The following is a 15,473-nucleotide window of genomic DNA, read 5'->3' as shown; positions in this document are numbered from 1 at the left end:
ACAATTGTAGTTATCTTATTGCAGTTATAACTTAGAGAAATATATATATATATATATATATATATATATATATATATATATATATATATATATATATATATATATAAACCAAAACATTTTTATTTCAGGCCCATTATGGGCCTCCCTCTCCACTGGGGCCCAAGGCAGTCAATCCTACTTTTCCCCCCATTGCAACACCCCTGATTACAGGAGCTGCTACATGCAACACACCCACTGAAAAGATAGTTCCCCTTGCTCTGTGGTTAGCATCTTTCAGCTTGTTGTTTAAGTCTTCTGGCTTAAATATAGTATTTATATAAATTTCAGCAAACATCACGCATCTGCTTGCATTTTCCGACAGTTAGCCAACAGCTGGTCATACAACATAAACACAGATTTAGGCTTAGACTTACAGGGCTGATATTTTGTTTAAGAGTTGTAGAACAAAACAGAGCTAGAATAAAAGTGACTTTTTACACATAATTATCTGGGGGGCAGAAGCATGCCTTTAAATGAATGCTAATTTTGGTATGTCTGTTAGTAGTAGAAAAAAACAGCTATTTTATTTCTGTGTCATGTAAACTAGATGCCAGAGTACAAAATGAAAATGAAATTATCTTTACATTCAAACTGCAAGAATGTTGCGAAGTTTGATAATGATGAAAACATTGTGCACACCCTTTAGGACTTTTCATTCCCAAATGTTTACTCTGTGCATGTAGCAGTGCAGCAGAGGCTGAGAGAGGGAAGAAAACGATGACGTATTTAATCTAAGAGAAAAAGAGAGAGCAACCAAGCAAGAAGCTGAGTGTTCCTCCCTGGAGATATTATTCATACCATATTGTAATATAATGTGAAGATGAATTGTTGTCAATGTCCATGTTTTAGCTATTTTTCCAGATCCAGAAAGTCATAAAACCTAAGATCTGCTTCAGGCTTAAAAATAAATACATGTGAATTCCTGAGTTGCATGATATTGCATGCACCTCACCAAACAGTTTTAAAAAGATATAACTCTCATCTGGGCCAAATCTCCCATGACAAAGTATCTGAACTTTATACTTAATATTCTGTACATGAAGTGTCCTAATTGTATAGATAAGGGATTTGTTTTCATTGGACTAAACATGAGCCGCAAACAGTGTTTGTCTCTTAAGTTCTGTAGAGGAACTTAAAGGGTGGATGCAAAATATGTCAATGTCAATGTCAATTTTATTTATATAGCACATTTAAACAGCGACTAGCCAACCAAAGTGCTTTACAGTGAACGACAGAGTTAATATATATGGCAGCATTATGGCAGCATAAACATTTTTGTCTGCCATGTTTTACATTGTCCTGCATGGTACATGCGATCCTCCACATGCATTGCTTCTCAGCATCACCCATGAAATATTGCTGTACCTTGTGCCTACGGTTCTTTGGCTTCTAACAACACCACCTTGGTAGAGTTGGTCATTTCCTAATTGGAAGGTCTGGGGATTGATCCCCATCTCCACTTACACATCACTTAACCCCAAGTTGCTCCTGCTACTTTTTCTGTAATGTATATTTGTGTTGAATTAGCTACTTCTGATGGACACTTTGCACATCAGTTTCTGATATCAATGTGTGAATGGTTGTGAATGGGTAGGTGTGAACTGGTGTGAAAATGCTTTGAGTGGTCAAAAGACTAGAAAAAAGCAATAAGCTTATAAATCAGTTTACCATTTACTTGTCAACAAAGACATATTGCCTGTGATGTGAAGTCCATAACCTTCTGCTGTCGTCAAAGCACACCAAACTGAATTCCTTCATGTTGTTGCTTTAAAGATAGGTACAAATAGCCCAGATACAAATACATCATTCTCAAACTATTTGTTCTTCTCACAAAATAAGCACTTCCTGTAGGTCTATTAAGGACTTAAGAACAAAAAAAAGAATGATAAATTGGTCATTTTCGAACTATTCAGTCCTCTTGAGGACTCAGCACTTTTTAGAGCACGGAACACTAAACCTGTTTTCTATGGGTACCTTGCTGCAGCTTGGCTCTCAGACTTCTCATTACTGCTGTGAGATAACCGTTGAGAGTTGTCACAGCTCCAACAACCCATTTCTCTTCTCCACCATGTAAGAATTCCTTTGATATCTGGCGCTATATAAATCAGAATAAACCTAGTCCTCGTAAGAACTGCACACTCTTGCGTTATCAATGAAGTGCCAACAGAGTTGTCAACAATTCGTTTAGTCTGCTAGTGCAGATAAAACTTGTCCAGAAAGAATCCATACAGCAGAAATGAACTGGATATGTACACAATGTGCTATAATGCTGAGTATACAGCTTATCTATTACTACAAATCAATAGTTTGGTTCAATATGTGGCATATTTTAAAAATAGTATACCATTATTGTCAAGTCTGCAGAGTTATTTTTATCATATTGGTTTGGTTTCCTAGGTAAAGATTTTTCATTTCGGGTATGGGTGATATCAAGTCAGAGGAAACATCAGATAAGAAGAAAAGATTAAAGGAAATGAAATACTGGAGCAGTGTATTTCCCTCAGAACAGCAGAGGTGACCTTTCCCTGAAGGGACCTCCTGCCCTTGAGGCTAATGTTGGTGCTAACCGCAGATCCTGACAGAAGGAGAGAGACCTAATATCCTCATTCTGCAATAAAAAAACAAAAAAAAACAGCTCAAGTTCAGCCTGTGCCAACCTTACATTTTGTGAAACAGCATTATCTCTTGTTTGTAGTGCATTTTCAAGAATAATTTTCAGGAAAAGAGATGTGTTGCAATTCTGCAAAGTTAAATCAGACTATTAAAAAAAAACAGTGCAGGTGATTGTACACTGTTGTATCTTCACTTGTCTCCTTTTCTAAAAATGCCTTTATCTAGATCAATAATTCCTACGGATGGTTTGTTTCAAACATGTTTCAGGTCAATACTTTGCTCTGTATATTAGGCGAACCTTTGATACTGACCTTCCAATCCCCCATAGACTCCTTGTTCCTGCACCAGGGCAGGCTGATGGGGAAATGCTTGGCTTGGTATTTATGTGCCAGTAAAGAGCTTTTTTCATTAAAAATAGAGAGGTGGTTTGATCTACCTGGGCTCTGATCTGGTGTCATGAATAAACAAGTTGCTTTTGCCCAAGGTGGTTCTGCACAACAGGAAACAAGGCTCCTTGTCAGAACACTTTATACACCCTCACAACATCTGTCTTAGTGAACCACTTTAACACAGCTTCAATGCAGACCTTTAAAAATGACATAAAAACTCATTGCTCCAGCATTCACACTGTCGTGGTGTTTGACAACAAAGCCCACAATCCACCATTAATTGCAGTTTAATGTTGGCATGTGTAACTTCAGAGGAATATCATCAGTCATAAAAACAAGGCTGCCCCTTTTGCCTTTGGAGAAGCATCTGTGTCAGACTCATCTGTGTTATGACACAGCACTATGTGAGCATCAATTCCTAGTTGGCTCACAGATGAGGTGCTGATTTCAAACTGACAAGCATTAAAATAAGAAAAATGAGCGGATGCAAATTTGAAGCATGTGGAAAATGTGCCTCAAATAACAAGTGAATGTGGCGTACTAAGATGTAATGACATGCATTATAGTTTAGATAAACAGTTATAGTGATAAAGCAAAGCAATTAGTATATGACGGATTAGTCTCCATCAGCTTTGGCTGAATTGAAACTTAAACGTGCGATAACTATATACATGTGCAGTCTTTCACAGTCAATTAGAAACAGTTCCCTCTCTCTAAACCTCTGACAAAAGCTCTGGACTCACAGCATGCATGAAAACCCTTCAATAAATCAGCAAAGCGGCTTGCAAATAAAACAAACCCCCTCTTCCCCTGACATCAATTATTCACCATCCAGGATAACAAAATTAGAACAACATCAATATTTTATCTTGCTTTTATTTTGATCAAATATCTGCCCCCGAGAGGTATTTTCGAAAGACGTCTTGAAAGGCTGTTAAATGTTGAGGAAGAAAAGACAAGAGGCATTACATGGTTTTCAAGGATTTCATTTCAACCAGGGCAGAACTGGCCTCATGCTTTGTTAGGTAGCATAATTCACCTGCTTGTGTCAAAGAGATCTATTCCTCATTCAATACTGTCCCTTGTATCTTGAGTCCTTACACCAGAGCGCTAACTCTCTCAAGGCCTCAAAGACTGTCACGATGGCACACTGCCACCTGCTGGCAGAGTGTAATTTGGTAGGCTCTGTTAAAATAGTGTGTGGGACAGACTCTTACTTTGTGTCTGGCTCTCCATTGGAGGGTAAAGAGGTCCCATCTGGTGCCTACATTAGGCTTCTCCCACAGGTGCTGATGGCCAGTTCATTATCCAAATACAGATCTTCTGATGGCACTTCCAAAGACTGACTTGGCTAATTAATATCCTCAAGACACAAACATTTGAATCTTGGAGTGGGAATAAAAGACCCAAACAAAAAAATCCTACTTCATGCATTTGCAAATTGGATACAAAAGACAGTTCAGGCCTGTGATACATTTTGCACAACAGCAAGAGAACAATTTTAAATTATCTTAAATAAAAAAAAGGAACAAAACTGCAGTTTAAATGTTCTATAAGATAGTTAAAGCTGGTTATAAAACAGGTATAATTTAAGAATTATCCTCTATAATGGCCCTTCAAAAGCAAACAAGACCATCCAGAAAGAACAATTATCATCTCCTTACACTTATTTTATATGCCTGTCATCCCCGCTAGTGTCTGACTAGGCAATTACCATGCTGCTGAAACAGCTTTACACGGTATAAATAAAGAATATAAAAGGTAAAAACCCAAAGTTTTTTTCCCCCCTGAGAATAAACAACCAAATCATGTACAGAACAAGCTCAACAAAGAGATAAATAGTCCCACTTTTGTCCACAGGACAGCACAGAACAGCACATTGTAAGTATTGCTCTTGAGCAGAAAAATAAAGTGTACCTTATTAAATTAGGATCATTCTTTTCTTGTTGAAATTGTTCTAATAAGTAAAATTTTATGAAAACACAGTTGAATTTTTTTTATTTGAATCAAAAACAAGATTATTTTCATAACCCTTTATTTGGAAAAATTGAATGGTTTTTTTGAACATGTTGATTATCTGAAAAATAATCCAAAAGACATGAATAAGAAAATATCCCCTGACATTTATATGATTACCTATACACTGTCATGAGAGCCCACTGTTGTTATTCCCATGAAGCTTAATCTATGTACTCGTAACTGTTTTGTTTTTTTTACTAACCAAACAGGTTAAGCATTTTATATAAGCTGTCCACTTGAATGAGTCATGAGCAAATACATGAACACAAACAGTAATGTCAGGGTTCAACTTCTTTTGCTACATTACTGGAAGATGACACAGCATGCCAAACTATCCAGGTTTGTATCCTCGGGGGAAATGCTGCATTTATCTTAGACCACACAATTTCAAACTCGAGCAAACCCTGCATAAGACAACACAGAGCTAAAAGTCCAGCAAATACACATCAATAGGAGAAATAATTGCCTGCCTCAACAAGTCTGAACCACAGTGTGCATAGGCAGCTGAAGTGCTGAGCCTGACTCACTTCCTGCCTATCAGCTGCTTGGCTTTTATCAAGAAGGGGAAATTCCCACCCCTTTTCCCCATTTCTGAAGTTGTGGTCCACAAAACCTGACTATGACCTCCTTATCACTTTGTTTGAGAGGCAACAGAAAAATGCCTCTTCTCTGATACAAAGCACTTTTTTTGTTTTGGTTTACAGCCTCTCAGCTTCTTGTGGCACAATTTGAAAACAACACTTTAAAAAGTTACGGAGGCGTTGCTCCATATGGCATTAAACAAGCTATAATAATATTTGGCGCAACTCAGAGCTTTCATCGTGGCCCATGCTGTCACTCCCTGTGGCTGTGCTTGGATGGTGGAGGATGCAACGCCCCTGAAGGCCACTGCTTATGACTTGCAGTAATTAGCTTTTAACGGTGGTGGTGAAAGATGGCTGTCCATAAAGTCAACACAATTCCTCCTGCCTGGATTTGCTCTGCAGCGGTGGCCCACGCTTCAACAATGACAGACACCGTCTACCCTCATGCATGGCTCCTAGCCGGACACGCCTGCCACTCTTAAGTGAGATTATATAACAAGATGAACTAATCTAATTTTTTAACAGTATGTTTTAAATTATTTCTCCCTGAAGTGGCCTATGGGTTAAGGCGCCAACATGAACCACAACAATCCCCAGTTTGTTTTTGGCTTCATGGCAAAAAAAATAAAAAATACATGCATATATACAAATATATCCCTTAATTACTACTGTCATTTTCCATTCTCTTAGTATTCCTATTTCTAATTTCAGTTATTTATAGAGGCAGGAAATGACCCAACATATCTGGCCTGATATATCCTTTGATGGCAGCTTGTGAAATATACACAATAAAGCTGGTAATTTACCCAGTATTGGCAATGAATGATGTAATCATCTGTGTATCTACAAAGTAATTACAAATCATCCTGTTCCCTTGGTTGAAAGAATCTCTGTCACATCCGGTTACAATCATCTGCTGTCCCAACCCTGGAGAGTACCTGTGTGTAAGCAGAGGAAGTATGCATTTTTAGGCCTGTGGTTGCCACCAAAGACTCAGTTCCAGGATCAACAGGAAAGGAAGCAGTGATAAGCATTAATGGTTTATATGGCATGCACCGTTTTAAAGCTTTCAACATCACATGGCACTGAGCTTTGATCCCTGGCTCTGTGGTGGAAATGTACGCCTATCAGATTGAAAGAATTTAGAGGTTGCTGATGTGAACCACATGAAATCTGTAGACTGAGTCAAGGTTTTAAGAGTATCGGATTAACACAGCCATTATCTATATGTAGTAGACTATGTATTTAGTTTTATACAACTGTTGGTTCAAAACCAATATTTTAATTGGACAAAGGAGATTCGATAAGCTCTTACATACAGACGTGTTAGGTCGACCATGAATTAGTGCCAGATAGCTTGATCAAGATGTTACCTCAGGATCACACAGGACAACACACAACTGTTATGCACTTTTAGTTTATTACCGTAGTTGCCTGATACATGGAAACAAACAGTTAAAGCTGTGTACAGTGTGATGGCAAAAAAAACCCTAAACACATCTGTTTCTACTTGCCATTGTTTACTCCTCCTAAATACAGTACAAGAAATATTACATTGTGCTCTTATAGTGAATATCAGTGATTATCCTCTGCAATGGCCTTATAAGCCCCTTGTCAATGTAAATGCTGTCCTGATATACAACACAACAGCACTTCCTCTTGATATATTTTTTTGTTGTCCTCTTATTAGCGAGTCATGTAGGAATTTCATGTAGGAATTGTTCACAAGGATGCTGCATTAATATGAGAGTGGTCATGTTCAGCACTTTTAAGTAAAGTATATGCTTAAAAATTGATGAACATGCTAATTTCTAGTTGATTATTGCCTTATTGCCTATTGACTAATTTCCTCCATTGTGTCACAATCTGAATTTGAATCTTACAACCATCAGAGCTGATAATTGTTATACTGGAATATTTCATGTGTAGTTGGCAAATCAAAAAAAAAAAAATATTCCAATCGGTGACTAACAGTCTAGATCCTGATAAAGTGTTAGTTAAAGCAGAAGTAACACTCCTGTCTGCCCTTAGGGAATCATGAGTCAATGCCATGTCCCTTTGTGCTCCTACAGTCTCATTCATATGACTGTACACAGTTTTATGGGCACAGTTTACAGCTTGTTCATGGAATTATTTCAGTATAACCTATCATGCTGACTTATGACTCATTACAGACAAGCTGCTATATGACTGACACTTGAGGGCTTGGAGGGCTCAACATGGTTCCCGCCCTGGCGATTGCTTGTTTTGATCAGCTTTTGTTTTTGTTTTTGGTTGAGTCATTTGTTTTGCTTGTTGTTCCTTAAGGAGCTTTGTGTGCAAATTTAAACCACCAGCAGGAGTGTATCTGTACAATTAAGTAAGGATATGCTGTTCATTTCTGTTATGTTTTCTTAATATTGCAATAATTTACAATACAGAATGATCTAAAACATATATAACAATGAATCAAAGAGAAAACCTATTGGAAAGACAAAATAAAGTGTGTTTGAAGTTTATTGGGGTATAAAAACAAAACCATTCCCAGAATATCAGCAGAGATCAGCAGACTCAGCAGGGCTGGTTAAAATACCTGGACATGCTGATGGGCTTGTGCTGCCTCCACATCAAACAGAGTGACGGTTCTGTATGTTGCACAGTCTCTGTGTCCCACCACAAAGTCAACAAACCAGCTGTCGTAAAATCTGACGCAGCAGAGTAAGGAAGCGGGCCAAAGAACCACATCAACTGTGGCAGACAGGAAGTGATTTCTGTATTTATAACTGCCTGCTAGAAACATACCATAGGACATAAACAGTTTGCTTTAACAAGGCAGCGAGAAACCAAAAAGGGCATGTCACAATAAGGACAGCGTTGCAACATGATACAGCACAGAGCTGTAAACACTGAAGAATTCAGGCCAGCTGAAGAGAATGGAGACACAGCTACATTTGGCGCAAAGACAGGTCTTTATATGTGATGCTCTGCACACTTTGCCAGAGTTGACTCCAAAAGCTAAAAGTGTTCTGAAAAAAACAACATTTAAATCCTACCTTAAAATATTTTGACAAGGCTTTTGTTATGTTTGAGCCTATGGTGTAAAAACAGAAAGCGGTCAAAAATAAAAGTGTTCTGATATTTCAATTCATGGCTCTGTTGCTGCATGTTTAACATTATTCGTAAGATCCCACCCATGTAAGATGTGAGCTCTGCGATGACATTGTCCAGCTCTCTAATGACGTAGTTTTCCAACATACAGCTGGCTACACAACTGTCTGCCAACAGGCTTTTCTACGATTTAGGTCTATTTTTGGTAAAATGCCACAAAAATAGGTGTATTTTGCAAAGTTCTGTGCCAGATGTATTTTTGGAGGCAAAGTGGCGAAACCAAATGAAATGTGGCATTTGTTTAAATGTGTGGAGCCGTATTCATTAAAGCTTTGACGCCATGTAAAATCAGAGGCAGATGTTTTAAAGAGGCCTGGGGATTCTCTGAGGAGCCGCAAATAGAAAATAAACCTTCTGAAAGTGTCTGAATCTGCTTAAAAAAATGTCATCAAATAAAAGAGTGTATATATGAAGCTGGACAGAGTTGCTTCAGACTGAATCTAATGTAATTCACTTCAGCTGGAGTTTGGTGTTGTTAGCTATGATGCCATTGTAAACCAGGACATTTTGCAATTCATGCAAAATTACATCAACTAGTTTACATTTAAAAAATACCATACATACCATGTACCTGAAATTCAGATTGAGCAAAGGACAAAAAGCATCATGAGGGATATTAACAGATTATCTTTGACGTAAAGGTGTTTTGACCTGTCTGAACGTCTCAAATCTAGAGACGTGTGTTGTCATGACAGGGAACATGTTCTGATAAGAAACTAGATTTGTAAAACGCTTTTTAAACACTTATACTCTAAACCTTGCAAAAGATGTATCTTTTCTGCTGCTCTCATGGGAGACAGAACGGATGTAGTTGATGGGAAGAACATTTCTGTCGCACCTCAATGGCAATGTTGTAATGGGTTGAGTGATGCAAGTGTCAAAATGAGACAAAGCATCGACCACATTGGTCAACCACAGATTCAAATTTGAGGAACTACATCAAACCGCATGTCCTCCTCTCTATTAGAACATGGATAGGTACAAGAATCTTTCACCATAAAAGGCAAGCCAATGACAGTTTGTGAAAACGGAGGTGCACTTAATTTTTGGAAATTCCCATATGTATAATATGTGTTGAAATAACAGCCAATGGTAGCCACTTGAGTGATTTGTAAAAGACGTCTCAGACACAGACCTTGCTTTACTTTACATGGAATCTTCTGACTTATTTTTAGAAAGTTGTTAATTGTCATGAATCTGAACATGCAACAGATCAACTAAGTAAACATGTTTGCACAGAAATAAAGGATGTCAGCAGTGTGATCAGTGCAAAAAAAAAAGCCCCTCATCTGCAGCTTTGGCTATTCGTGTGGGATCAGAGTGAGTCATGACATGCTGGCTGGGACACATCCCTGCCCACAACACCTTGATACTCACAAACCCCGAAATACCATAAAAAACAAACACACACCACACTCATTGATATGCTGAAAACTTCAGATTTGAGAACAAACAAGTTGTTTCTTAATAAGGAGGAAACGGTTCTTTGTCTTTTAAAACATGCCTCAAAGTTTCACACAGATGTGTAAGACAGAAATGTAATATCCTGCTGTAAAGAAATACAGAAACATGTTGTGTAATAGTCATTACTGAATAAGGCGTATACGTCACTGCTAATGAGTTGCCTTATTGTGGGAACAGAGCAGATGTTGCATCAGCAGTCTATTGTGATGATGATGCTTGTAGTTCCCCAAACTTGTGGTCAACAAAAACACTGAACTACTGTAACAGATCAAATCTGAAAACATAGAGATTTCTTAATCTCCTCCTTCTCCTCCATTATTCAGATGAGTAAACAATGTAGAAATGTGTTTCTATTCAGGAAAAACACAAAAAAGTGGAACCAAACTTTAATACCATGACTTGACATCATGAACATGTGGGAAAAAGTGTCTGACTGGGTCACATGATTAGTGTGTTGTACTCAGGTTAAGATACATGCTAAAAACTTGTTTCTAGTATTGCATTTTGAATAAAAATGATGACAACAATGTTTATCTTAATAATGTGTTCGTACCTTTTATAGACCATTCCCTTTATGTTTACGGTAATATCTGTATATTATAAGAATTCTTAAGGTAATAACAACTCTGATGTTTTCTAACACAACTTTTACAACACAACTTTTTAACATATGCAACCACAATAATTAGCCATAATTTGTTTTATCTTTTGCTGCAACTTCCTACTCAAAACATGTCCAAAAAAGGACAACTAGTTAACCATTCATTTACTGTTAACTTAGTCTAAAAGGGGATATTTTGGAAATTCCCCAGTTGTGTTCAAGAAACTCGGCCTGTTGAAAAAAAGGTGGGAGGGTTGAGGTTTGTAGGCGGGGGATGAGGTTAAGTGACTAAGACTTTACGTTGCATAAAAACAAGGTCCACATACCCAACCAGGACACAGAGCAGAGGCAACAATAAGAACCTGCAGTCAAAACTAAGAGGAACGACAACACTGAAGGAGAAACACTGTTGATCTTCAGCAGAGACGCTTTTTAAGCTTTCTTGTCTACCAGAGCCCTTGTTACATACAAGGCTATCTCAGTTTTTTTTTAATAGCTGTAGTTCACAGTGGCCATCATCATGAGATGCTGTGCTTTTGCTGTGTGCTTAATTTTTGGGATAAGCACGCAGGTTGGATGGAGCATCCCCATCAAGTCTGTCTACGTCTCCTTCCCAGGAGACATCATCAAAAACGTGTCTGATACTGAGCTGGCAGAAGTGAGTAGCAGATGGTTCATTTTGTCTAGATAGACAGAGATTCCCCAAACAGTGTGCAAGCAAGCTGTGCAGGGATGTCATTATTTAAACAGAAATCCTTGCATTTATCTTCATGAAAAGAAAATAGTTTTTCAACTAAATCCAAGCTATATAGGAGGGGGGGAAACACTTCCATTTGTTTTCCAAAGTTTTGCTTCATAAGTACTAATTTGTTATCTTCTCCTGCCAGAAATATCTGAAGAGGTTTGGCTACCTGGACACACTGCAGCGCAGTGGCTTCCAGTCATTGATGTCTAACTCCAAGGCTTTAAAAAGAATGCAGAGGCAGATGGGACTGGAGGAGAGCGGAGAGCTGGATAAAGCTACCCTTGAGGCCATGAAGGCGCCTCGCTGTGGGGTTCCTGATGTAGCCAACTATAAAACCTTTGATGGAGACCTCAAATGGGACCACAAGGAAGTCACCTATAAGTGAGTAGAGAAAGAAATCCCTTTAGAGTTGAAGACATTATAATAGTTGTGCTCCGTAACACAGTGCAACACACTGAAACGGTAACCATAAGTATCTTACAGAGAAAAGTCTCAAGTTATCTCAACTTACTGTCATTTACAAGTCTGAAAGCTGAGGGTCACACCACTTTTCTCCACAGGGTCCTCAATTACTCGCCTGACATGGAGAGCTCTCTGATCGATGACGCCTTTGCCAGAGCCTTCAAGGTGTGGAGTGACGTTACCCCCCTGACCTTCACCCGCCTCTATGACGGAACAGCTGACATCATGATCTCATTTGGAAAAGCTGGTATGTTGTTTTTCTGATCTGTGTTGTTGTAACATATTTGCCTTTTTTTTTTTTCTTTGCTCAGCCCTATAGTGCAAAATAATTTATTTTACATATATTTAATTTTCCCTTCAGACCATGGAGACCCTTACCCATTTGATGGTAAAGATGGACTTCTGGCTCATGCATATCCCCCTGGTGAGGGCGTGCAGGGTGATGCCCACTTTGATGATGATGAGTACTGGACTTTGGGAACAGGACCAGGTAATGAAAAGAAATACCAACATCAACAACGAATGTGAGGATGTCTCCCCCAAGTGGTTGCTTTATACAATGCATTTTTCCCCCATTCAGCTGTGAAAACTCGCTATGGGAATGCAGATGGGGCCATGTGCCACTTCCCCTTTACTTTTGAGGGCAAATCTTACACCACCTGTACCACGGAAGGACGTACTGACAACCTGCCATGGTGCTCCACCACAGCTGACTATGACACAGACAATAAATACGGCTTCTGCCCAAGTGAACGTAAGCTTTACAGTTTTTTTTTGTAATGGAAAACTTAGGTCAGAGGTCAGCCAGATGATGACCTTTGGGTTGTTATTGTCATACTCACTGGCTTCAGCTCATCCATCCTAATTTTCACCCTGACAGTTCTGTACACATTTGGAGGAAACGCAGATGGAGCGAAGTGTGTATTTCCCTTTGTCTTCCTGGGAAAGGAATATGACAGCTGTACCACAGAGGGCCGCAGTGATGGCTACCGCTGGTGTGCCACCACAGAGAATTTTGACAGGGACATAAAATATGGGTTCTGTCCAAGTCGTGGTGAGTGACAGGAACCGCAATGAATAAATACACACGACAATGGCTTGTTTTCTTACATGTTGTTTTATGTCTTTGTTTTGGACAGACACTGCTGCAATCGGCGGAAACTCTGAGGGAGAGCCCTGCCACTTCCCCTTTAAGTTCCTGGATAAAGAGTATGACTCCTGCACAAGTGAGGGTCGAGGAGATGGCAAATTGTGGTGCAGTACAACAGATAACTACGATGAAGACAAGAAATGGGGCTTCTGTCCTGACCAGGGTATTTAATATAAAAATAATGCAAAGAAGGAAGAGTTAAAATGTAGATGTCTCTGTCGTAATTAATCAATATTCCTTACTGTTTGTATTTCAGGTTATAGTCTGTTCTTGGTGGCTGCTCATGAGTTTGGACATGCCCTTGGCCTGGATCACTCCAATATAAGAGATGCTCTTATGTTCCCCTCATACAGCTATGTGAAAGACTTCTCCCTGCATGAGGACGACATTGAAGGCATTCAATATCTATATGGTGAGGTCATAACAAGAAAGTTAATAATTCCTAAAATCCAATCAAAATGTTTAAAATATTTCAACCAACACTATTTTTCTTTTTTAAGGACGCAAAAATGGCCCTGATCCCACCCCACCTCAGCCTGACACACCCACAACCACCCAAAACCCAGACCAGGATAAGACTAACCCCACAGAGGAACCTGAACCACCCATCACTACCACTACAACACCTGTGGATCCAACCAAAGATGCCTGCAAGATCACAAAATTCGACACCATCACTGTGATTGGTGGAGAGCTACATTTCTTCAAGGATGGGTGAGCAAATCTCTCCAATTTGCCAAATATTGGAAAATGTAAACAGTAACTGGAACAAAAACATGAAGAATTTATGTGTTAATTTTATGTGTTGACCAACAGAAATTACTGGACGATGTCTGCCAGAAGTGAAGGACTACCCAAGGGACCATTTTCTATTTCTCAGAGGTGGCCGGCTCTTCCAGCTGTCATCGACTCTGCCTTTGAGGATGTTGTGACCAGGAAATTGTATTTCTTCTCAGGTAATATCATTTTTCTACACAGGAGTATACCAATTTCATGCAAGCCTAAAGTGCAGACATTTTTTACAGTGATTGTTTTCTTTCTGCAGGAACCAGATTCTGGGTGTATACAGCAAAGAATGTTCTGGGTCCTCGCAGCATTGAGAAGCTTGGCCTCCCCAGCAGCATTCAGAAGGTGGAGGGAGCTCTGCAGAGAGGCAAAAGCAAAGTGCTGATCTTTAGTGGGGAGAACTTCTGGAGGTGAGTTCTTTTTTTTTAGACACATTTTGTGTTACTGTTTCTGTAAGATTTTCAGCTCAAATGTAATCTTCTCGCTTCTGAAATTTCCCCCTGCATCAATAATTCATACTTCAAAATGATTATTCTTCTAGAAACTAAGAATAGTCTTCAAATCGTTTACCACTTTTAATTTCATTTTCTGATGGGTTTTTTTTGTATGATCAATACAGGTTTGATGTGAAGGCCCAGAAAATCGACAAAGGGTATCCCAGATACACAGATGCTGTCTTTGGTGGTGTCCCAAATGATGCTCATGATGTATTCCTTTACAAAGGTATGCATATATATGTCATTTTATTATCAACATAAATCAATGAACAAAACTATATTGTTGCATTGTAGAACTTCCCTAACTTTCTTTAAACATTTCATCTTTAGGTCACATCTACTTCTGCCGAGATCGCTTCTACTGGCGTATGAACTCCCGCAGGCAAGTGGACCGCGTTGGCTACGTGAAATATGACCTCCTCAAGTGCTCAGATCATTCTTTGACTCAGTACTGAGGAGAACACACAGAAGAAGTAGAAATAATCCATAATGTGGTAGCACCTATTTTCTCTTATCTGCAGGCATCAAGGAGATTGTAATGCAGTATTTGTTTCTAGCAACTGGTGTATGATATTTGTGCTTTTTGGGATGCAATTAATTGGTCTTCAGTGACGTTGGCTATAATTTTTTAAAAAGGCCCAAAAGGAAGCAAAGCAAATCAAGATCTCTGGCCCTTTGACAAAAATCTGTGAACTAAAGTGGTCTAGAGTTCCCCATCCATATGAAATATTCTCAAAAGCTGTCTGGGTCAATCTCCAGTGTTTCTTTTTTTATAATTTAGTCTGACCGGTTCAGACTATCAACATTTGATTTTTTAAAAGTATTTATAACAATATCTAATATTATTTTTTCATGTGTCCTAAAGCTTGTTTGTTTTGTATAGTTCCATGTGTTTTTTCTCTCAAATGGCTTCAGGGCCAATTACTTGCACTGGAAGACAATGCATGTCTCCTTCACTGAAATTATTTATTAGACAT

At 38.8% G+C, this 15,473-nt stretch overlaps 1 protein-coding gene across 1 annotated transcript; it reads left to right on the top strand.

Moving 5' to 3' along the window:
* Positions 1-11,194: 11,194 nt before the first annotated feature.
* mmp9 (matrix metallopeptidase 9) lies at positions 11,195-15,123 on the top strand. Its single transcript, XM_079360377.1, has 13 exons — positions 11,195-11,514; positions 11,744-11,982; positions 12,162-12,310; positions 12,425-12,553; positions 12,644-12,817; positions 12,944-13,117; positions 13,203-13,376; positions 13,470-13,625; positions 13,714-13,927; positions 14,030-14,169; positions 14,259-14,409; positions 14,619-14,722; positions 14,827-15,123. The coding sequence occupies exons 1-13, from the start codon at positions 11,377-11,379 to the stop codon at positions 14,949-14,951; spliced, it is 2,067 nt and encodes a 688-aa protein (XP_079216503.1). The 5' UTR covers positions 11,195-11,376; the 3' UTR covers positions 14,952-15,123.
* Positions 15,124-15,473: the final 350 nt, after the last annotated feature.

This window comes from Symphodus melops, assembly GCF_947650265.1.
Source record: "Symphodus melops genome assembly, chromosome: 13".
Classification (NCBI taxonomy): domain Eukaryota; kingdom Metazoa; phylum Chordata; class Actinopteri; order Labriformes; family Labridae; genus Symphodus; species Symphodus melops.
This window is presented reverse-complemented; position numbering and strand designations above follow the sequence as displayed.

Bases quoted from the DNA above. Each gene is read 5' to 3' on its own strand.
- mmp9 (XM_079360377.1), top strand. From the start codon at position 11,377: ATGAGATGCTGTGCTTTTGCTGTGTGCTTAATTTTTGGGATAAGCACG. The intron at 11,983-12,161 runs GTGAGTAGAGAA...TTTTCTCCACAG, and splicing joins CACAAGGAAGTCACCTATAA to GGTCCTCAATTACTCGCCTG. The intron at 13,118-13,202 runs GTGAGTGACAGG...TGTTTTGGACAG, and splicing joins TGGGTTCTGTCCAAGTCGTG to ACACTGCTGCAATCGGCGGA.